We start from the raw sequence: 24,213 nt of genomic DNA on the forward strand, positions 1-24,213 counted from the left end.
CATGCCAACAGCAATCAAGGCTCAACTGCAAGAGGAGAGAGTACTCAGTCCACGCAGAAGTTATACTTTGAGTACCCAGCTTAGTTGATAGGGGAGGCTGTGCCACTGGACCCTACAGGATATCTATTACATTAGGCCACTCTATCAAGCCTGGAAGATGTAACAGCTCTACTTAATACAGAGAATCAAACACAGGAGGCTGTCAAAATGAGAAGACAAAAAAACATGGCCCAAATGAAAGAACAGATCAAAACTCCAGAAAAATAACTAAACAAAATGGAGACAAGCAATCTATAAGATGCAGAGTTCAAAACACTGGTTATAATGATATTTGGTGAACTTAGTGAGAACCTCAACAACATAAAAAACCCAGTCATAAATGAAGGATACACTAATTGAAATAAAGAATAAGTTATAGGAAATCAACAGTGGAGTGGAAGAAGCCAAGAATCAAATCAGCAATTTGGAATATAAGGAAGCAAAAACACCCAATCAGAACAGTAAGAATAAAAAAGAATTAAAAAATGAAAATAGTGTAAGGAGCCTCTGGGACAATGTCAAGTATACCAACATTCACATCATAGGGGTGCCAGAAGGAAAAAAAGAGAGAACAAGAAATTGAAAACTTATTTGAAAAAATAATGAGAGAAACGTCCCTAACTTGGTGAAGGAAATAGACATAAAAATCCAGGAAGCACAGAGAGTCCCAAACAAGGTGAACCAAAAGAGGCCCACTCCAAGACATATCATAATTAAAATGTCAAGGGTTAAAGAAAAGCCTAAAACAGCAAGGGAAAAGCAGTTTGTTACCTACAAGGGAACTCCCATAAGACTGTCTGCTAATTTTTTAAAAGAACCTTTGCAGGCCAGAAGGGAGTGGCAGAAATACTCAAAGTGATGAAAAGCAAGGACCTACCAACCAATATTACTCTAACCAGCAAGCTATCATTTAGAATGGAAGGACAGATAAAAAGCTTCCTAGACAAGAAAAAGCTAAAGGAGTTCATCACCACCAAACCAGTATTATATGAAATGTTAGAGCAGGGGTGTCCAACCTTTTGGCATCTCTGGGCCACACTAGAAAAAGAAGAGTTGTCTTGGGCCACACGTTAAATACACAAATACTAATGAAAACTGATGAGCAAAAAAAAACAGGCCTGTGCATAATTTTCATGATGTCTGCCACCACAGATAAGCAAAGAAATCCTCACATAATAACCTCATTATGCAGCAGCCCTTTCAATAATCGTTTTTAAAAAGATTTCAATTTATTTTTAGATAGAGAGGAAGTGGGGGAGAGAGGAAGAGAAACATCAATGTGTGGTTACCCCTCATGTGCCCCCCACCAGGGGCCCCATCTGTGGCCCAGGCATGTGCCCTGACTAGGATTTGAACCTGTGACCCTTTGGTTCGAAGGCTGGCACTCAATCCACTGAGCCACACCAGCCAGGGCTTGATAATCTTTTAAAATCATCAAGCAGGTCCCAAGTTTGTGATCACTAATATAGAAAGTGTACATATCTAATAAAATATCATTGTACATACATTTATTTTACACATCATTGCACATTTATTTTATATGACATTGTGACATGTAATCACAAAAAATCTAATAATGTTTTAAGTAAGTTTATGATTTTATATTGGGCTGCGTTTGTAGCCATTCTGGGCTACACCCTTGTGTTAGAGGGTCTTCTTCATGAAGAAGATAAAAAATATGAACAACAAAGTGGCAATAAATACATATTTATCAACAATTGAATCTAAAAAACAAAATAAATGAACAAGTGGTACAGAAACAGAATCATAGATATAGAGAATATTTTGATGGCTGCCAGATGGGAGGGGGTTAGGAGGATGGGCAGAAAAGGTGAAGGGATTATGAAATAAAAATTGGTTGTTACAGAATAAGTCATGGGCATAGGGAAGGTAGTCAATAATATAGTCTAATACAGCATAGGGAAGGTAGTCAATAATAGTCTAATAATTACATATGGTGTCAGATGGGTGTGAGACTTATCAGGATGATCACTTATTAAGTTATATAATGTCTAATCACTGAGGTATACACCTGAAAGTAATACAGTAATGTATGACAACTGTAATTGAAAATAAAAATGATTAAAAAACCAATCCCAATGAAAATCATAGTAGCTTTTTTGTTGTTGTGGAAATGGACAAACTTATTCTGCAATTCACATGTAAGTGTCAAGGACCTAGAATAGCCAAAATAACTGAAAAAGAGACTTTATTGAGGTATAATTTACATTTCATATTTAAATTGTACATTTCAATGATTTTTTTAAAAAGCAAAAGTGTATTTTTTTTCATTTTTATTTATTTTTGTAAAGATTTTATTTGTTTATTTTAGAGAGAGAGGAAGGGAGGGAGAGAGGGAGAGAAACATTGATGTGAGAGAGAAAAGCCAATCAGTTGCCTCTCATACATGCCCTGACTGGGGACCAAACCCACAACCCAGGTATGTGCCCTCAGCGGGAATTGAAATAGTGGCCTTTTGCTTTGTGGAATGATGCCCAATCCACTGAGCCACACTGGCCAGGGCTGTTCTTTTTCTTTAAAAAAAAATTTAAATACATTTTTTCAGGCTTTGGTAAGTTTTATTGGAACAAAATTTCAACAAAAGGTGGCTTTTATTTACAGAATTTAATGTGCATGGGGACCGTTCAACCCACTTGGACACAAGTGATGATAACCATTAAACGTGTGTGTGTGTGTGTGTGTGTGTGTGTGTATAATTTTAAAAATACTCACACGAGGACATGTTGCCATTGATGAGAGAGGGAGGGAGAGAGAGACAGAGAGTAACATCGATATGAGAGAAAAAACGTCAATTGATTGCCTCTTGCATGTAACCTAGGATGTGTCCTGACCCAGAATGGGGAATGGAACCACAAATCTTTTGGTGTATAGAACAATGCTGAAACCAACTGAACCACATCAGCCAGGGTTGTTTATATATTTTCTTATTTTCAATTTACATACAAAAAGTTGTATTTGTTTCACATTCACAAAAATGTCAATATTATAAATGACAAACCCTCCCTTACCCAAATTTTAATTAAATATAACAACAAGTTCAAATAACATATAACTTAGCCCTGGCTGGTGTGGCTCAGTGGATTGAGTGCTGGCCTGCAAACCAAAGGACTGCTGGTTCGATTCCCAGTCAGGGCACATGTCTGGGTTGCAGGCCAAGTCCCCAGTTAGGGGTATGTGAGAGGCAACTGGTTGATATATCTCTCACATATTGATGTTTCTCTCCCTCTGTTTCCCGCCCCCTTCCCCTCTCTCTAAAAATAAATAAATAAATAAAATCTTCAAAGAACATATAACTTAGATTGGTTTAATCTTGAAATGTAATCCAGTAAAACTAAAAACTAAACATTTCATATCCTGCACCAAACAGTAAAATGCTCAAAGGCCTTCAGAATCCTCTGATTTACATCAATAAGAGCACCTATTTTTTATGTAGTAAAAGAAATGTGTTAATCTCCAATTCAAATTTCAAGCTTCTGTTGGCCAACCCTGTCAGGGGGAGGCCACAAAGCATCATCTTCTTTTGTAATTTCACTGTCATCAGTAATTCTCTTCACAGTCTTCTGTACATGGGCCTCTTTTCTGATCAGGAAATCATTTTTGTCATTGCTGTTACTGGCATGTCTAAACTGCTGTTTGACCAAAACTCAAATTCTAGAAACTCATGTTCAAATTCACCCTTTGTCCTAAATAGTAGTGCAGGTAGAAATTGCTGGCCATAGCCATTTTTGTTTCCAGAAAGCCTGCCAAAGGCTCAGACAGAGCACCACTGGGTGCCTGACAGTGACATCCACAAGTTTATTCTTAAGTATATAACAGGCTCCAAGACACTTTATTCTAGCTATAGGTGGCAACAGATGTTATGGCAGAGACTCCTTTAAACAGGAATGGATTTAAGGATCACTTGAATGGCCTTTATTATACTTACCCAGTTGCAACCATCACCACAATCAAATTCCATAACATTTATATCACCCCAATAATATTATTCCTTGTAGTAGTTTACAGTTAATGACTGTTCTCATTTTCACCTCCAGACAACTGCTAATCTATTGATCTCTATATATTTGACTTTTCTGGACATTTCCTATAAATAATGTACAAATACAGTATTAGATCTTTGTGTCTTGCTTATTTCATTTAGTATACTTTTGAGGTTCACCCATGTTGTAGTATTTACAGGCATACCTTGGATGTACTGTGGGTTCAGTTCTAGATTACTGTAATAGAGTATTGCAAAAAAGTGAGTCATAATCTTTCGGATGATCTTGCCTTCAGTTTGTAAAAAAAAAAGCAACACCTGTGAAATGCAATAAAACTAGGTATGCCTGAATTAGTATTTATTCCTTTTTATTGCCAAATATACTGCATTTTGTTTACCTAGTCCCTAGTTGATAGATATTGGGATTGTCTCTGTTTTGCCTCACATGAATAATGCATTTATGAATATTCAAGTGCAAGTGCTTGTGTGACCACATGTTACATATCTTTTGGGTACATAATAGGAATGGCATTGTTGGGTCCTATGGTAAATTTATAATCAACTTTTTAGAAACTGCTAGACTTTTCCAAAGTGGCTATACCATTTTAATGCATTCACACCAGAAATGTATAAAAGCTCCTGATTCTACATATCTTTACCAACATTTGTTATTATTGTCTTTTTTATTATAGCCATTTTAGTATATATTGTAGCAAAAAAGTGGTATTTCATTGTGGTTTTCATTGAAATTTCTCTTATGACTAATGATGTGGGGCATATTTCATGTACTTATTTGTGCATCATTTTTTTTATTGTTCGAGTACAATTGTCTCCATTTTCACCCCACCATGCCACCCCATCCCACCCATCCCTGCCTCCCACCCTCAAAGCCACCCGCTTTGGCTTTGTCCATATGTCTTTCATACATGTTCCTTGATGGTCTCCCCATTGTCCCATATTATCCCTCTTCCACCCTCCCCTCTGGTTACTTTCAGGTTCTTATTTCAATGTCTCTGGTTGTATTTTCTGTGCTTGTTTATTTTGTTGATTAGGTTCCACTTATAGGTGAGATCATATGGTATTTGTCTTCCATCCCCTGGCTTGTTTCACTTAGCATAATGCTCTCCAGTTCCATCCATGCTGTCACAAAGGGTAGGAGCTCCTTCTTTCTTTCTGCTGTGTGGTATTCCATTGTGTAAATGCACCACAGTTTTTTGATCCACTCGTTTACTGATGGGCACTTAGGTTGCAAATGTCTCTTGAAATCTTTTGCCCATTTAAAATTTATTTATTTATTTATTTATTTTTAGAAAAGAGAAGAAGAGAAACATCAATGTGTGACAGAAACAACAATCAGTTGCCTCTCGTGCATGCCCCAACCAGGGACCTGGCCCACAACCCATGCATGTGCCCCAACTGGGAATTGAACTGGTGATCTATCACCTTATGGGATATTGTCCAATGGAATCAAACCAGTCAGGGCCTTTTGCCCATTTTTAAACTGGGTTGTTTTTCTTCTTTTTATTATTGCATTCTTTATATTTTCTGGATACAAGTCCTTTATCAGATACATGATTTACAGATATTTTCTCCTAGTTTGTTTTGTCTTTTCCCTTTCTTAATAGTGTCTTTTGAAGTACAGACCTTTTTTGTTCTGATGAAGTCCAATTTATCATTCTTTTATTCATGGTATACTCTCTAAGAATTACTTGCTTAATACAAAGACACAGAGATTTTCTCCTCTTTTCTGCTAAAACTTTCATAATTTTAGCTTTTATATTTACATCTCTGATCCATTCTGAGTTAATTTTTAGTATGGTGTTAAACAAGATTTAAATTCATCTTTTTGTATGTGAATATCCAATTATCCTTTCAGTAAATGTTAAAAAGACTTTTTTCTCTATTGAATTACCTTTACACTTTTGTAAAGAATATTTTTACCAGCTCTGGCTGGTGCATTTCAGTGGATTGAGCACAGGCCTGCAAACCAAAGGGTCACCGGGTCAATTCCCAGTCAGGGCACATGCCTGGGTTGTGGGCCAGGCCCCCATAGGGGGCTGGTGAAAGGCAACCACACATTGATGTTTCTCTCTCCCTCTCTTTCTCCCTCCTTCCCCTCTGTCTAAAAATAAAGAAAGAAAAATTTTAAAAAAGAATATTTGTACCATAAGTATGAAGGCTTGCTCCTGGACTCTATTCTGTTCCATTAACAGAATATGTCTTTGTCCCCATGCCAGTACCATACTGTCTTGATGACTATACTTTTATAATAATTTTGAAATTAGGAGGTGAGTTTCCTCTCAGTTTGTTCTTCTTTGGCAAACTTCTTTTTGCTATTCTTGGTCCTTTCTATGTCTGTATAAATTTTAGAATTAGCTTATAAATTTCTAGGGAAGAAAGACTTGTTGGAAATTGGGTAAAGTTATACTGAACCTGTAGATCATATGATTTTTCTTCTTTAGCCTGCAAATATGATAGATTATATTGCATGATTTTGAATTTTGAAGCAGCCTTGCATCACTAGAGTAAACTCCTGTTGGTCATGATGTATATGTTTACATATTTCTGGATTCAGTTTGCTAGTATTTTGTTGAAGATTTTTACATCTATGTTCATTAGGAATAATGGTCTTTAGTTTTCTTTTCTTGTGATATGTTTGTATGGCTTAAGTATCAGGGTAACACTGCCCTCATAGAATTTGGAAGTATTCCCCTCTCCTCTGTTTTCTGAAAGATTTTGTGGAGTGTTGATATTATTTATCTCACAAATGTTTGATGTAATTAACCAATTAAACCAACTGGTTTTGGTCTTTTGTGTGTGTGAGAAGAATTAAACTGAGGAGGGTATGTGAGGGTCAGATGGTAATGGAAAAATACAATAATTTTTTTAAAAAGAAGTAAACTTATTAATTGCTTTTATTGAAGGTGGAATGTAAAATGGTACAGCCATGTGAGGACCATGGCTGGGTCTCGGAACTCAGATATCAGTCAACTGTCTTGGAGAGATACTATGGTGGGATTGGAGGACAATGAAATAAATATTAAACAACACTGTGATATCACTGTTTAGCCACCATAATGGCTAAAGTAAAAAAGGTGGAAAATGCCAAGTGTTGATAAGATGTGGAGCAACTAGAATTTGCTTCACAATTTGCTGTTGGTACAGCCACTTTGGAAACCTAGTTTTATAAACTCAAGTGGATTATATGGATACCCTATGACCTGGCATTTTAATTTCTAGATATATACTTAACAGAAATTTGTAAATATATTCATCATTAGATAGGTACTAAAATATTTATAGCAGCACTATTCCTAATAACCCCAAGCTGCAAACAATCCAAGTGTCCATCAACAGTAGGATAGATAAATATATTATAGCATATTCACACAGTGGAATATAACATGACAATGAATTAACTACAACTATATTAAACAATATAGATGAATCTCACATTCATAATGTGAATGAAAGAAGATAAACACTGAAATATGAAATATAATTGTTTGACTTAATGTATATAAAATACAAAACAGAGAAAACCAATCTATGCTGCTAGAAGTCAGGACAGTGATTACCCTTGTGGAAGCAGTAGTAAGGCCTAGAAGGGAGCAAAGGGATTGCTTCTAGAGTGTTGGTCATGTTCTGTTTCTTGATCTGAGTATTTTCAATTTGTGAGAATTCATTCAGCTGTAAGCTTATGACATATGTATTTTCCATATGCATTATACTTTAATAAAATTAAATTGCATTTGAGAAATAAAACTCCCTTTCTCATGAGTACTGTTTAAAAACATTTAAGAGAAAATGAGAAAGTGTCTATATATCAGTGCTTTTAAAAAAGCAATGCTCTTTCTAGAAAAGTCTTCTAGTTATTCAACTATAATAAGCTTTAATCATATCTTTTTTAAAGATTTTATTTATTTTTAGAGGGGGAAGGGAGGGAGAAAGAGAGAGAGAGAGAAACATCAATGTGCAGTTGCTGGGGGTCATGGCATGCAACCCAGGCATGTACCCTGACTGGGAATCGAACTTGCGACACTTTGGTTCACAGCCTGCGCTCAATCCACTGAGCTATGCCAGCCACGGAGTTTTAATCATATCTTGAACTAGCCAACTACAATGCAAAATGACTTTATCCCATAGCAATCCACACAAAAGTAGCCTTAATATGCATACAGAAAATGAATGTATCTTAATCAAATGGGAAGAAAAACAAAATAAAAACTTTATGTATTGAAACCAAATTTCTCACTCATTCTTTTTCAAACAAAAATCCCAAAGAAAGCAAAGGCTTCAGTGGATGAGACTGGAAGTCCAGAGTCTCATGGGTCAAGGTCAGTCAATAAAGAAATAAGAAGTCTGTGGTGTGCAATTTACATAAATGATAGGTTTTGGGGTACAGGTTAGAAGGTATGCATGTTTTTTTTTTAGTGTGAATCATCACCTGTTGCCACATCATGGAATTCATGAGTGAACAATTGCCACCTTTAGATGTGTGCAACATGTAATAACTGTATTCTTGTAACATAAGCTAGAGCTTTTTCTAATTTGCCAATGCATAAAGTCAGACTTAACTTTAAGTTTTACAGTTTCATTTTTAAGAAACATACCATGGTGACTTCTCAAAGGGAAGAGAAAGAATAGTTCATGCAGTCTTTTCTGTGTCTTGAATGTCAATGATCACAAAAACTCCTGGCTTCTACTCACAGGTCTGCATTCCAAAGTAGATTTTTGCTTTGACTTCTGTGCCTGCAGGTATTTAGACAATGAAAACGTTTTTGCCCCACCCTAGAAATTTGAAAAATTTTGTCCAATATTGAATACTTTTACATTCCAGGGTATGAAGAACTAATCAATGCTAAATTTATAAAGTTCCTTATTCAAAAAGTGAAACATAAGAGATTAAAAATCATCTTCTGGGGTCCCTATTTCTACTATTTACAGGAGCTTGAGAGCCCCTGCATGGGTCATGAAACCAAACAGGACTATTGTCGAAAGGTTTTATTGAAGTTTCCCTACACATAAAATTGTGTATTAACTGTGGTAATGTAGTTATTTGGTTTTGGGGGATACTTGGCTTTGTTTGCTTTCTGTCCACTTCACCTGTAGTCTGTCGCATCTATTTCCCCATACACAATGATTGTGTCATCAGGCACTTCTCTTCTCCACTATGAGCCATCTGATGCATACCTGGTTACAATTTCCAGCTGAAGGCTTTTTTTCAGTCACTGCTTTTATAATTTTTTTCTCCACTATGAGTTTTCTGGTGTTTAATGAGATTTGATCTGTCAGTGAAAGCCTTTTGACATTCTGTACAAGCATCGGGTTTCTTTCCTGTGTGAATTAACTGATGCATACTTAGTGTTGCTTTCTGGATGAAAGCTTTCCCACATTTACTGCATTCATAGTGTCTCTCTCCAGTATGAGATTTCTGATGGATGGTGAGGCGTGATTTCCAGGTGAAGGTTTTTCCACAGTCACTGCATTTATAGGGTTTCTCTCTAGTATGGATTTTCTGGTGTGTTATGAGATTTGACCTGTCAGTGAAGGCTTTCCCACATTCAGTACATATATTGGGTTTCTCTCCTCTGTGAATTTTCTGATGCACACGGAGTTGTGACTTCTTAGTGAAGCATTTTCTACAGTCACTGCATTCATAAGGCTTCTCTCCAGTATGAATTCTATGATGTGCAATGAAATGTGATTTCTGGATGAAGGCCTTCCCACAGTCAGGACAAACATAGGGTTTCTCTCCTGTATGGATTCTCTGATGCACACTTAGTGTTGATTTCTGGATAAAGGCTTTCCCACATTCATTGCATTCATAGTGTCTCTCTCCAATATGAGATTTCTGATGTATTTTGAGGCGTGACTTCCATATGAAGGCTTTTCCACAACCATTGCATTTATAGGGTTTCTCTCCAGTATGAGTTTTCTGGTGTTTAATGAGATTTGACTGATCACTGAAAGCCTTCCCACATTCAGCACACATATGGGGTTTCTCTCCAGTATGAGTTTTTTGATGAGTAGTGAGGTTTGTCCTATGAGTAAAGACCTTCCCACATTCTGTGCATATATAGGGCTTTTCTCCTGTGTGAATTCTTTGATGCACATGGAGTTGTGACTTCTTAGTGAATGACTTCCCACAGTCATTGCATTCATAAGGCTTCTCTCCAGTATGAATTCTCTGATGTGTATTGAAATGTGATTTCTGGATGAAGGCCTTCCCACATTCAGTGCATACATAGGGTTTCTCTCCTGTGTGAATTCTCTGATGCATCCTGAGTGCTGATTTTCTCGTGAAGGCTTTCCCACACTCACTGCATGCATAGAGTTTCTCTCCAGTGTGAGTTTTCTGGTGAATACTGAGGTCTGAATTTTGGGAGAAGCCCCTTCCACATTCACTGCATTCATAAGGTTTTTCTCCTGTATGAATTCTCATATGTCTAAAGAGATACGATCTGTGGAAAAAGGCTTTTCCACATTGACTGCATTTATAGGGTTTCTGCCCAGTATGAATTTTCTGATGTGTAATGAGGTTGGACTTGAGAGTAAAGGCCTTCTTACAATGAGTACATATATAGGACTTTTCTCTTGTATAAACACTCTGAGCTACATCAATTTGGGGATTCTGATTGAAGACTTTATTACTTTTGTTACATTCATGAGATTTTTCTCCAGCATTAATTCTCTGATGTGCAAAGAGATCTGACTTCTGGGTAAAGCTCTTCACATACTCAGTACATACACAAAGCTTCCTCCTGATGTGAATTTTCTGATGGTGGATGAGAGCTTGTTTGTGGCCAAGATGTTTCCTACATTGATTATGTTCACAAGCATTTGTTCTAGTATTAGCATTGTCATTCTTAGTGCAGGAAGAGCTATGAGTGAAATTGTTGCCATTTCCAAAAATCTTATCAAGGCTCATTGTTGCATTGCTTTTATTATGATTATGTAAGTTTAAAGTATGCTTCAAACCCTTTCCAAATGTGTCATAGTTATGGAGTCTTTTAATTGAAGGAACAATCTTGGTACTCATATGAATTAGTTTTTCAAAGTTTTTACATTCATAGCCACTCTCTTCAATGAATACTTTCACATGACTTACAGGGTTATTTTGCTTTTCTGGATCTCTCTCTAGCTGGTCATTATCTTGCCACAATTCTAAAATGGAACACAATGAATCTTCTATGGATTGACCAAATTTCTCACAGTGGAATAAAACTTCTCCAGAAACTCTCTGTTGTTGGGTTTGCCCAATATCTTCATCTAAAAAGAAAAAGGAAAATGACTCAAAGAATAATTAGCAGAGGATAGAGGGTACATGTAATTCAGACAAGATGAACACAGAGTCCATATGACAATAATGAAAATAGTGATAATGCAGTAATATAAAATTCTTGTAGAACACTCACTATATACAAAACAATTATATAACATTTGTGATGCAGTGGGCACTGTTCCAAGTGCTTTACACATAACAGTTCATTCAATCCTCACTAAACTCTAAGAGGTAGCTATCATTATCAATCATGTTTCACAGGTGAGAAAACAAACACAGAGAAGTTATGTAACTTGTTGAAAATCAAATAGCCAAATAAGTGAGAGAGATGGGATTTGAACCCTGGGAACTCATATCCACTAGTAGAAGGTCTGGATAATGAAACAAGTAACCAGAAGAAGAAACTAAAGCCTGTTAAAGGGAAGCCTGGCATGCAAGAAATATTTCAGATTATACAAGGTCTGTCCAGAAGGTATCCAGCTATGTTCTATGAACAATAGGGACATTTATAGAACAAGATACAAGATACAAGAAACACTGTACATAGGAAAATGATGTCTTAGTCCCCTTCAAAGTAGGCACCTTGGGACCTTACACATTTCTCCCAATTGCCATAAGCTGCCCCATGATGTTTTCCTGAATCTCATCAAGGGTCTGAAGTCTGTTCCCTTTAAAAGGTGGTTTTAGTTTTAGGAAAAGCCAGAAGTCACAGAGCACCAAATCTGGGCTGTAGTGGGCCTGAGTCACCTGGGTGATTTCATGTTTCACAAAAAAACTCTGCACAAGCGGTGATCCATGAGCAGGCGTGTTGTTATGATGAAGCTGCCAATCACCAGTTGCCCATAGCTGTGGCATTCTGAGTCATTTTAATAGTTTCCATAGAGGAATATTCAAGCTTAAAGCAAACTCTGATGCAGATTCATTGCTCTGCTCACTCCATCATTTTGAATGTGATGGCCACAGAATACACATGCTCTCTCAATGGTGTCTACCCACCCCACTGACTAGTACAGTGAAGTCATCATTATTCACACATGTACATTCCAGTCCACTCTCCTTGGCTGCCAGGTTACATCAGTGTTGCACAATCCGTTCTCATTACATTAACAATGGCTGTACTCTTTCCAGACAGACTTCATATGTCCTTATTACACATCAACTCTAAAACCTTACTAATCTCTCTGCTTCTTGCTTTTCTCTCTGAACCATTATAAGCATCAACATTAAACTTACGTGCATCAAACATCAATTCTTTTATATCTATAAGAAAAACTCTTACAACACCAGCCATCTTGACATAGACAAACAGTAAATAGGTATCTGTGGCTCCACTTATATAGCCAGCTGCAAGGTTTTTTTTTGGTCCCAGAAATATATGCTTTTAACAAGAGTAAAATAATAGAAGGAAAGCCATCTTTTGTAGAAACTTCAAGCCATCCATCAAAATCAATTTACCTCTTATTTTATAGTAACAGAATGTAGCTGGGCATTACATTGACCATCTTTACTTTGTTCTCACCAGTGGAGTATAAGCAAAAGTGATTGATATGTGAAACTTCCATATCTGGCCTTAAGACAGTAGACAAATTTTCTGTATTCCTCCTTTCCCTCCCCACTGAATGCAATAATGACTCAACATAAACCATGCAAGTGACAACAATGCCCTAGGAGATGCTAGAACAATGATTTGGAACATGGTCTATGAGTGATATGTCAGGATTAAGGTTGACTTGTTGAATGAACCTATTCACTTCAGAATTACTATATGAGAGGATATACATTTATGTTAAGCTTGTTGTTTTACTCCTCTGTGCATATTCAAAATTGATTGCCCACAATATTACTTCTAATTTCAGTACATCTCTGGGGAGGTTGTATCTGCTATGAACATATAAAGAAATATGGCACCACACACATTGATACTCAATTTGGTATAGTTTTGTGTTATAAAAGAAAATATTAATACACAAAGACTGAAATCATTAACATATTATGCAGCTGTCTTCCCTTTCCAAATATATTCTATGGTTCTTTGAATGCCTCCTAGCAGACACTTGAACAATCCTTCTGAAAAAGAGTAAAATATCCTCCTCTATCTCCCCAAATTCAATAAATTTAAGTTTAAATTTACTAAATAATTTCCATGCTTCACTCTGGGAAACTGAAGAATAAGTGTGCCAGTTATCAATTTATTGCCTCTCAATTCCAAATTCATGCTTCCTTGTCCACTCTACAAAAATGGACCTGAGTCTCTTTATGTATGTTTTTCCCTTGTCAGCTGGTACAATGATGAGCTTGGTCAGTGGAAGGTAATGGAGAGACATCACAGGGGAGAGTGGTTTTGCTTCCTCATTCTAGTAGGCTCAGTTAGCACACTCTTTCAGAGAGAGCAGTGTGGGCAGCTTTGCTAGTATCTGGCTCATGATGCACATGCAACTTCTCCGGCACCCAGGTCTTGCAGTGTGGGTGGCTTCTCTAGAGCTCAGTTCCTGTCTGTAATTGATAACTTCTCCAGCACCTAACCCCTACAGTGTATTGCAGCCAGCAGCACCCAGCGGTTTACCTTGGCATGCTGCTCAGATGATTGGTAGTGTAATACCTTCAGCAAGACACTTCCCCATGATCCGCTTTCTGAAACCCCAGAGGGAAGATTTCCAGCAACTCCTGCCAGCATGGCACCACAGAAATTCTTCTGTCATGCTGTGAACCACAGCTGTGCCCTTGTAGCAAAGTCTGGATCTCATCCCTTGGAAGCAGGGGAGGCATTTGCTTGGGTGCTGCATCACAATAGTAGAGGTACTGGCTGTTCCTTATTCCTGCTATTTCTTTATTCTTTAGAGTTCTATTTACTTTTACTAGCCACCCCTTGTTAGTTCAATCTCATTATAGCTAATAATTCTTTCTGTTAAACTTCCCGGTTCAAATTAGTATGTGGTTTCTCTCTTCTGATCAGACCCTGAATTATACAATAGAAACAAGGTCTTAATTCTGGGAACTTTGTAAAAACAGAGTTAAAAGCCTCAGTTATCACATAGTCTAAAATCCTGTGCTTTTTCTCTAAGTTCCCATGAGATGGAGGAAGAGAAAAAGAAAAGAGCCATATATGCTGAAGTAATTAAGAGCCATTTCATGGAACAGTGATACCTGATCACAGGGTGAAAATGTATCATCTCAACAAACAGAGCACAGAATAGAGTAAGATTCAGTGAAGACAATAAATGTGTTAAACATAAAGAAAATGTTAAAAATGTAAATCCAAAGAAACAATCAGCAAAATTAAGAGCAACCTAGGTAATAGGAGAAAATATTTGCAAATCGTACATCTGATGAAAGGTTAATATCCAAAATATAAAGAACTCACATAACGCAATAACAAAACAAACCAACCCTCTAATCCAATTCAATTTTAAAAAGGCCAGAGGAACTAAATAGAAAGTTTTCCAAGAAAATATACAGATGAACAACAGGTTCATGAAAAGGTGCCCAATACCACTGATCATCAGGGAAATCGAAACCATAATGGTATCACCTCACATCTGTTAGAATGGCTATCATCAAAAGGACAAAAGATAACAAGTGAAAAAAAGGAACACAATTAAGACACATAGCAGAAAATAATTTATATATACTAAAAGTACATACTCATAAACCAATACTTCAGGCTTTAAGAGAAATACCACACAAATTCAAAGATCAAATACATTGGACCAGGTGCCCATGGGAGGAGGCATAAGTAATGAATATGGGGAATTGGAATAAAAAGAAAGAAATTTAAATATATCTGAATGTACAAGGAAAGAATCTAAGATAAGGGGGATGGAGGTGGAGTAGGAAGTATAAAAAGGTGCTATATTAAATAGGGTGGTATGTATGTGATCCAGTGTACAGGATTGGAGATAGCTTTCTTGTCAAAAAGCCAACAGAAGAGATATGGCAATAGCTGGGTCATAGCTGGAGATGGCATTTAGGTATCAGATGGTATTTAGGGTCTTCTGTCACCTATCCCCCAAACAACTACAAAAGTTTACTGCTTCCAAGACAAGTTATCTTCACAGCCTTTGGAAGGTACCAATGTCTCCTACAAAATTGAGATTTATTTCCATGTCCCCCATCTGCCTGAACCACACTCACTCACCTGAACAGCTCTGATGTGGGGTTTCCCTCTCCAATGTCCACAGTCCTTCTCCTTGCTCCAACTTGAAGATGACCTCCGGTTTGGGAACTTGGTACCCTGTTAACAGGACATGACACAAGATTGAGTCCAGCTAAATGGACTTCAGGGACCTTTCAATGACAATTCCATTTGCTCTTCAGAAAAGTAATTACATTTCACTGGGAATAAAGTAATAATCACAGAGGTGAAAAAGGACTGAAGAGTGTCAGACAAATCAAGGACAATAATATCATCACACACTTGCAATGACCCAGAACACTCAGCAGCTGAGAATGCAAATAGCCTCACTGAGGCCCCTGACAGACACATAGGTGGCTGTGCTTACCAACTGAGAGCAGGTGGTTATAGTTCTCTAGTGTCACATCCTGGTATAGGCGCCTCTGAACAGGGTCCAAGTGCTGCCACTCCTCCCTGCTAAAGTCCACAGTCACATCCTCGAATGATACTGAGACCTGTAACAATACAATCCTGTTCAAAACAACGTGGTCAGCAGGGGGCTATAATAGGAAGATAAATAGGAAGTTCTTTTTAATGATTTTTACTGTAATGTATCATGGGGTTTTCACTAGTACCTAGTTTTGCATTTTTATTTTCTGAGAAAAAAACTTATTGAAGTATCTTGATATTCATTGCATACTACATTCATTTACTTATTCATTCAGTCATTCATTTTTTTAAAAAAAATTGGGATTAATATGGGTTCTCTTTATGTCTTCTAGTTAATGTAAGAACAAGATACAATATATTTGCTGGTCAATTCTGTGCTAAGCAATGGCAATAGAGTTGAATAAAATATAGAAAAAATTAAAGACTTGAACACCAACACAGGGAGACACAAAGGGTGCTAAAAGGCATTTGGAAGAAATGTATGGGGGAAACGCAAAACAATAAGCACTTTAAAAGACAATATAGACAAATATCTTCATGATGTTGGTTTAGGAAAATAATTCTCAAATGGGATACTAAAAACATTAACCATAAAGAAAAAGATTGATAAGTCTGTCTATAATAAAGTTTAAAACTTCTATTCATTTAAAAGATAGCATTATAAGAGGGGAAAAAGGAAAGCCACAGAATAGAAGATATCTTCAACAAATATTATTGACAAAATCTCTTATTTAGAGGATATAAATAACTTTCACAAACCAATAGGAAGAAAAGAGACCACCTAGCAGAAAGTGGGGAAAGGATTTGAATGGGCATTTTACAAAAGAGTAAATCCAAAGTGTCAATAGACACATAGCAAGGGCTTAACCTCAGTTAACCAGAGAATGCAAATTCAAACCACAATGAGATACCACTTCACAACCCTTATAATGTTTTCAATGAAAAGGGCTAAAAATGCAAAGTAATGAAGATAATATGATGCAATGAGAACTCTTGCATTACCCATGGCCATGTAAATTGGTACAACCATATTGGAAAATATTTTGGTTTCATCTGGTAATGCTGAAGACATGCATACACTAGGACACAGTGATTCTACTCATGGAAATATGCCCAATTTAAAGATGTGTACATATGGGGCAGGAGGCATGTTCAAAAATATTTACAGCAGCATTATTTAAAATGTATGTAATATTTCATGATAAAAAGGTAAAAAAACCCAGTACTTAAAAAAATCAGTGTTTAATATAACAGTATCTACTGTCTTTGTGGGAAAATGTTAAAGATTTTTTTGTTGTATTTATTTGCATAATCTCTAAAGATATACCCCACCCACAAACTAATCAGGACCAGTTTTCTGTACTAAGGAGATCTGAGGTGTTGGGGAAGAAAACCAAAAGAATGTGTTAACTGTTCAAAAAAATTAAGTTAAAAATTGCCAATTGAACAAAAGTGGAATAGACATGATTCTCCCTTGCTCCAATTTGCTAAGTACAACTGAAAGCCCTGGACATTATATGTAAAACAAAGATAAGAAGACTCTGTCAGCCCTGGCTGGTGTGGCTCAGTGGATTGAGTGTCAGCCTGCGAACCAAAGTGTCAGTGGTTTGATTCCCAATCAGGGCACGTGCCTGGGTTGTAGGCCAGGTCACGGGCCAGCGCAAGAGGCAACTGCACATTGATGTTTCTCTCCCTCTCTTTCTCCTTCCCTTTCCCTCTCTCTAAAAATAAATTAATTAAAAATCTTAAAAAAGAAAAAAAGAAGACTCTATCAGTTGGAGAGAAGGTAAACTGGCTAGGGACCTCAGAACCTGTCAAATGACACAATAGTGGTTTTCCTGTGTTTTCTTTTTGTCCCATATATCCTGGACTAGGTGCTGTGAAGGGCTGGAAACCCAGAAACCCAGTTGGCATAGACAAAAGCTGCCCCTCCAAAGCCTGCTCTCTCTAGCAAAAGGACCAGGAAATGGGGCAATGCAACAAGAAGGAAAGTTTTTGATAATAATTGCCCTATTCCAGCCAAGCATCACAGGAAAAGTGTGGCCCCTATCACCATTCCCATCAGCAAAAGCTGAGTAAGGAGCTTAGAATTTCATCCTTTCCTGGGGGTAATGAGGCCCCTCCTCCATAGTGTCAGTTTAGGCTAAGTGAAGATCTTTGATTTCCATCCCAACCCAGCAGCAACAAGGTGTTCATTCCCCTCTGAGATGCCTGAACTTCTGCCTCCATCTGGCAGTAAGAAGGAGATTCTCCTTTTCTAGCAGAATGGAGTCAGCAGAGGCCTGCTAAACACAAGATTTAAATAATATCCAGAGTCTCATACTTCCCAAGATATCCATGACATAATTAAAAATCAGGTATCATATGAAGAAGCAAGAAAATCCCAACTTTAATGAGAAGAGACAATAGACACCAATACCAAGATGATACAGATGTTAGAATTATCTGACAAGATTTTTAAAGTAGCCATTACAATGCAAAAATAGAATGTCTTAGCAAAGAAATAGAAGATATAAAAAAGAACTGAATGGAAATTTTAGAACTGAAAAAATATAATAACTAAAAATTTAAAACTCAGTGGACAAGCTCAATAGCTCAAAAGCAGAATAAAGAGGACAAAGGAAAATAATCAGACATTTTGACAATAGAAAAATACAAATGATCCAATTTGAATAACTGAAAGAAAACTGGGGGAAAAAATGAGCAGTCTCAGGGACCTATGAGACTATAACAAAAGATCTGGCATTGATGTCATTGGAGTCTCAGAGGGAAAGGAGAAGAAGTTTAGGGTTGAAAAAGTATTTGAAGAAATTATGGCTTAAAATTTCTCAAATTTGACAAGTGATATCAACTTAGAGAGTCCAGAAGCTGAGCAAACCCCAGAAGAATAAACCAAAAAACTACACAGAGACACACTATAATCAAACTTCAGAAATCTAAATTCAGAAAACAGTCTTAAAATCAGCAAGAGAGAATGACACCTTACCTACAGGGGGAAAAACAAAGTAAGAGAGAATTGCTCATCAAAACCATGGAGGTGAGAAGGAAGTGGCACAACATTTTTCAAGTGTGAAAGAAAAGAACTGTCAACCCTGAATTCTGGGTCTAGCAAAATTACACTTCGGAAATAAAGAGGTAATAGTTAACAAACACATGAATAGATGCTTGACATCATCGATTATCAGGAAAATACAAATCAAAGCTACATTGAGATTTCACCTCACATCTACTAGTATAACTAGAGTTAAAAAGACAGATAATAACATGTGTTGATGAAAATGTAGGGAAATTAGAACCTTCACACATTGCTGGTGGGATGTAAAATGGTAGACCTGCTTTCAAAAACAGTTTGGTAGTTCCTCAAATGATTAAATACAAGTTATCATTTGGTCTAGCAATTCTACTCAAGATAAATGAAAATATATGTCCACATAAAAACTTGTACACAAATGTTTATAGCAGTATTGCTTATAATATCCAAAAGGTGGAAACAATCCAAATGTACATTGGCTGACAAATGGGTAAACACAAGGTGGTATATCTGTACCATGGAATATTATACAGTCATAAAAGGGAATGAAATACTGATACACACTACAACATGAATGAACACTGAAACATTATGTTGAGTGAAAGAATCCATACACAAAGATCAATTCATACAAAATGTCTAGAATAGTGAAGTCTATAGAGACAAAAAGTAGTGGTTTCATAGAGTTGGGAGAGGTAGGGAGTGGGGAAACAAGGAAGGGGAGTGATTGCTAAGGGTATGTATAGGGTTTCTTTTTGAGGTGATGGAAATGCTCTAAAACTGATTGTAGTAATGGTTACACATATTTATAAATATACAAAAAAACACATTGAACTGCATACTTTGGGTAAATTGTATGGCATGTGAATTATATCTCAATAAAGCTCATTTTATTTCATTTTTAATTAATTAATTTATTTATTTTTAGAGAGAGGGGAAGGGAAGGAGGAACTGAAGGAGAAAAACATCAATGTGTGGTTGCCTCTCACACGCCCCCTCCTAGGGACCTGGCCCACAGCACAGGCATGTGCCCTGACTGGGAATCAAACTAGCGACCCTTTGGTTCACAGGCCAGTGCTCAGTCCACTGAGCCACACGAGCCAGAGCTCAGTAAAACTTTTATTAAAAGAAGAAATGGCCCTGGCTGGGTGGCTCAGTTGGTTGGAGCGTTGTCCTGATATAAAGGTTGTGGGTTCAATCCCTGGTCAGGGCACATACAAGAAGCAACCAGTGAATGCATGAGTGGGTAGGACAACAAAATCAATGCTCCACCTTCTCTCTCTTCCCCCCTAAAATATCAATACAAATTTAAAAAGAGAAAAAAGAAGAAATGAAGGGGAAATCAAGACATTCCCCAATGAATGAAGACTAAGAATATGTGTTGCCAGTAGACCTACCCTAAAAGAAAGGCTAAAGGAAGTTCTCTAAGCAGAAAGGAGATGATAAAAGGACTCTTGGAACATCAGAAAGAAAAAATGGAAAGAACAAATATATGGATAAATACAACAGGCTTTCCTTCTGCTCTTGAGTGTTCTAAATTATATTTGAAGTTTAGAGCAAAAAGTCTAACATTGTTTGATGTGGATCTCCATGTATGTAGAGGAAATATTTAAGACAATTTTATTATAAACTGTGAGGGTAAAGGGACTTAAAGGCAGGTAAGTTTTTTATATTTCACTGTAACTGGTAAAATGTCAACACACCAGTAGACCTATGTGGTGATGGAATAGTTCTATATCTGGATTATTGCACAGGAATCTACACGTGTATAAAATGGCAGCGAACTACACACACTGTATCAATGTCAGTTTCCTGTTTGCCATACAGGACTCTAGTGATGAAGGATGTAACCATTGGGGGAAACTGGGCAAAGTGTTACATAGGACCTTTCTGTACCATCTTTGCAACTTTCTATAAATTTACAATGATTTCAAAATAAAAAGTTTGTAACAAATTAACAATATTATCTTCAGAAAGATTGGAGAAGTTAGTGGACACACCACAAAAGATCAGGATGCTATTAAAAGAAGAATTTACTTCTTTCTTATCTATCTGTCCACCTATCTACCTACTTATCACATGGACTAGTGACTTCCTACTTTACTCAGCAGGTTATACTCTATTACTATCATTATTTATATTGCTACTCAAATTGTCCCAGATTTGTCCAGAGAACTCCTTCAACCTGACTCCTCTGTGGTTTTGACATGCCCCCATCTTTTGAGCACCTCATTACTCTCCAGCACTGAGTTCCTCCGGATAATTTTGTACACTCCCTGTTCCAATCCTGTAGTCAGTCATTTCTCCACTTATAGGAACAAGCAGATCTAGTGCCTATTAGTGACAAATGGCAAATCAAAGTGTGCTCACTGTGCCTGGGACACTGTCCTTTCAGTATCAAAGTAAGGAATGTTTCCCATACACCATAGGGAAACAGCAACTACTAATTGTTGCAGGCAAAAATCATCAGTGGATGTTAAATCCAGTGGACAAAATTATGAGAAATAGGATATTTACATAGTCTAAAAGGATCTCCCAACAAAATAGTTATTAATTACAAAGGGAAAGATGGTAACTTCATAGTACCTGGCAGATAGCATCTTAGCCAGGTGATCAAAGTTAATATCAATAAGAGATAAATTGATATTAAATGCCTTCTGACATGAGGCACTGAGAAGGCCAGAACATCATTTCTGTGATGTTCCTGACAAAAATGAATAACACAAGTCTAATTATGCAGAAGCAAGAAACAAACTGAAATTGAGAGACATTCTTCAAAACTGTCAGTGTCACGGAAGTCAAGGAAAGGCTAAGAAACTGTTCACACAATCAAAAGAAGGACAACAACAAATTTAAAAACAAAAAATAATAAAAACTGCCTGAAAATTGAACTGTATGGAAGTCCAAAAATGAAGGAGTTAAAGAAAAAACATTCATTCAGACTGGTAGGAGGGGTGGAGATGGGCAGCCAGGGCAGAGAAGACTCACAGCAAGGTGGTGGCTGGAGGACAGAGGTGAGCAAGGTGGCAGATGGCAGACTAATGATAAGAAAAATGGTTTTGAGAGGCTGGAGTGGGTAGAAGTAGTAAGAGTATGGAATGGAAATAAGTCATAGCAAAAGAGAAAATAAAATTTAAAACAAAAATAAGAAGGGAGGAGCAAATTATGAGACTTGAAATAAACTATAACATAAAAACTAGTAACCTAATAGGCACAGATTTGAAGGACAAGAAATGAATATTAAAAAACTATGCAGGAGAGAAAATAATGCAAGTCCTGAAGACTGCAGTGGAATTCATCTCAGTAGAATCTAGTGTTTACCCCATCCTCTCTTTCTGGATCTGCCCCTGGTGTTGTCAGATGGTGTCCCTGTCTGGCCCTAGGCAACCTATTCAAGACTACCAGTGACCCACAATTTGTGGCTGTTTCCTTCAGTTATTAATCTAGTCAATCTATAATCAGCTGTCAGGCTTAAGCACACAGGGTAGGCCAGAGTAATTCCTGTAGACGGGGCTATTGCTCCCCCCTCAGGCTAATGCCACTTGGAGGGAACTGCTCTGCCTGAGCAAGATGGCTCCTGCAGTATGGGGGATGACTCAGAACAGGGATCCTGGTGGTTGCTCCCTCCATTTTCTTCCCAAAGCCACCATCCCCAGACTCCTCAAGTGTCTACTTTGCCCTCCCTTTGCCGGAGCCCAGAATAAGTGGCTACAAACAAATTTGGGGGGGTTGGTCCTTTAAGAGGTTCTCTGTGTCTCTAACCATCTCTCCCTGGACAACAGAAACCCTGCCACTTTTCACAGCTGGATGTTATCTGGGTTCCTTTCCAAGGTAGGCTAGGGAGCCTATCTTGGGGCTTAGACCCCACACTTCTCAAGGGGAACCCCCCAGCCACTAAAATTTCCCTCTGGCACTTCAGCTGCCACCCATGAGAGCCCACAAAGCCCTCTTGCGTCTCCTCCACACTCCATACCAGTCACGTTGTGGTGAAGTGATTTCTTCTGTCTGTTCATAGGTATAAGGCTTCTCTCCAGCTACTGTTCAGTTGTTTATTCCAAATGATTTCTCTACAATTTACTGTATTTTGCCATGTATAATATTCACTGTTTTGCCCAAAATTTTGGGGGAAAAATAAGGATGTGCATTATACATGGGTACAACGATTACATACCACAGGTATAATAATCCTGTGAATAATGTGCACAAAATGTGGGTACACATTAAACATGGCAAAATGAAGTACCATAGTTGTAATTCCAGATTGGTCCTGGGAGGAGGTTAGTGTAATTTCCACTTACTCCTCTACTATCTTTAGATTGGGTCCATTTGCCTGTTCTCTGGTCCTGATGAGCTTTTCTCACTTCTTCTACTAGACACAGACTAACTGCCATTTGAGTCCTCTGACTGTTCTTTAGTCTAGATTCTTTTTTGCTTCTTCAGCAGTTCTTAAATACATTGCTAATTCATTCTCAACTGATGTTGCTATTTCTGGTCCATGGACCACACTTTGTGGAGTGTGGGTCAATTGGCTCCTAGGCTCTTGACCATGAAATTATACTATTTCTGTGTGGCCTGTGCCATGGCTGGATTCTGTACTTTTTTCTGCTGCATCACTTACATTATGTCTGACTATTGGCTGGGTACTCTATTTCTTGGGCAGGGTGACAGACAGTCCCAGTTTGCCCAGGACTTTCCCTATTTTAGCACTGGAAGTCTCCCATCCCAGGACACCCCTGTCACCCTATCCTGGGGACATCTGACTGATTCCCAGCCTCTTTCTGAATTCTACTGTCCTTAGCTTCAGTGCCTGGTGCCTGGAGCCTTTGGTTGCTAACTAGCTTCAAGAACCAATACTATGCCTTCTGTGTGTTCTCTGGTCCTTCTATCAGTTGTCTAGTCAGTCAGGGTGTTATTACACACAAGACAGTTTTAATGGTCATGTCTCTCATTCCCTAGGCTTCTAGTTAGTCTGGGACCTCTGGTGGACACCCAGCATACCTTTGCTGTTCCCTCTGGCTGGTCTTAGACCTCAGAAGCTGCTCTGTGTTCCATATGGCCCCTAGTGCCTTCAGCTATTCCTCAGCCTTCTAAGTCCTTCTCTGCCTCTCCAACTGTCCCATGGGTCATTTCCTTCCCTGCTCCTCTACCTGTTCTACAGCCTCAACAGCTGGTCCATGCTTCCTTTGGCAGCTACTGGCTCCAAGATTCATCTTTCCATTTCTTATTCCCCGGTGTCTCTGCATTTCCCATCTCCCCAGATTTTCCTCTACACCCTGGTACCACACAAAGTTGCTTAT

The 24,213-nt window shown here is 37.7% G+C and overlaps 1 protein-coding gene and 1 pseudogene across 1 annotated transcript in view; both read right to left on the minus strand.

Annotated features, from left to right (window-relative positions):
- Positions 1–3,354: 3,354 nt before the first annotated feature.
- On the minus strand, positions 3,355–4,875 carry LOC123832649 (annotated as a pseudogene).
- A 1,201-nt stretch (positions 4,876–6,076) lies between these two features.
- ZNF41 (zinc finger protein 41) overlaps positions 6,077–24,213 on the minus strand; it is a 33,351-nt gene continuing 15,214 nt past the window's right edge. The window contains exons 3-5 of the mRNA XM_045860395.1: positions 15,824–15,950; positions 15,460–15,555; positions 6,077–11,311 (exon numbers count right to left, since the gene is read on the minus strand). Of these exons, the coding sequence (XP_045716351.1) occupies positions 9,264–11,311; positions 15,460–15,555; positions 15,824–15,950 (2,271 nt within the window). The 3' untranslated portion in view covers positions 6,077–9,263. The remainder of the gene's footprint in view (positions 11,312–15,459; positions 15,556–15,823; positions 15,951–24,213) is intronic.

The sequence above is a fragment of the Phyllostomus hastatus genome, unplaced genomic scaffold (genome assembly GCF_019186645.2).
Source record: "Phyllostomus hastatus isolate PE091 unplaced genomic scaffold, TTU_PhHast_1.1 phas_scaffold_200, whole genome shotgun sequence".
NCBI lineage: Eukaryota > Metazoa > Chordata > Mammalia > Chiroptera > Phyllostomidae > Phyllostomus > Phyllostomus hastatus.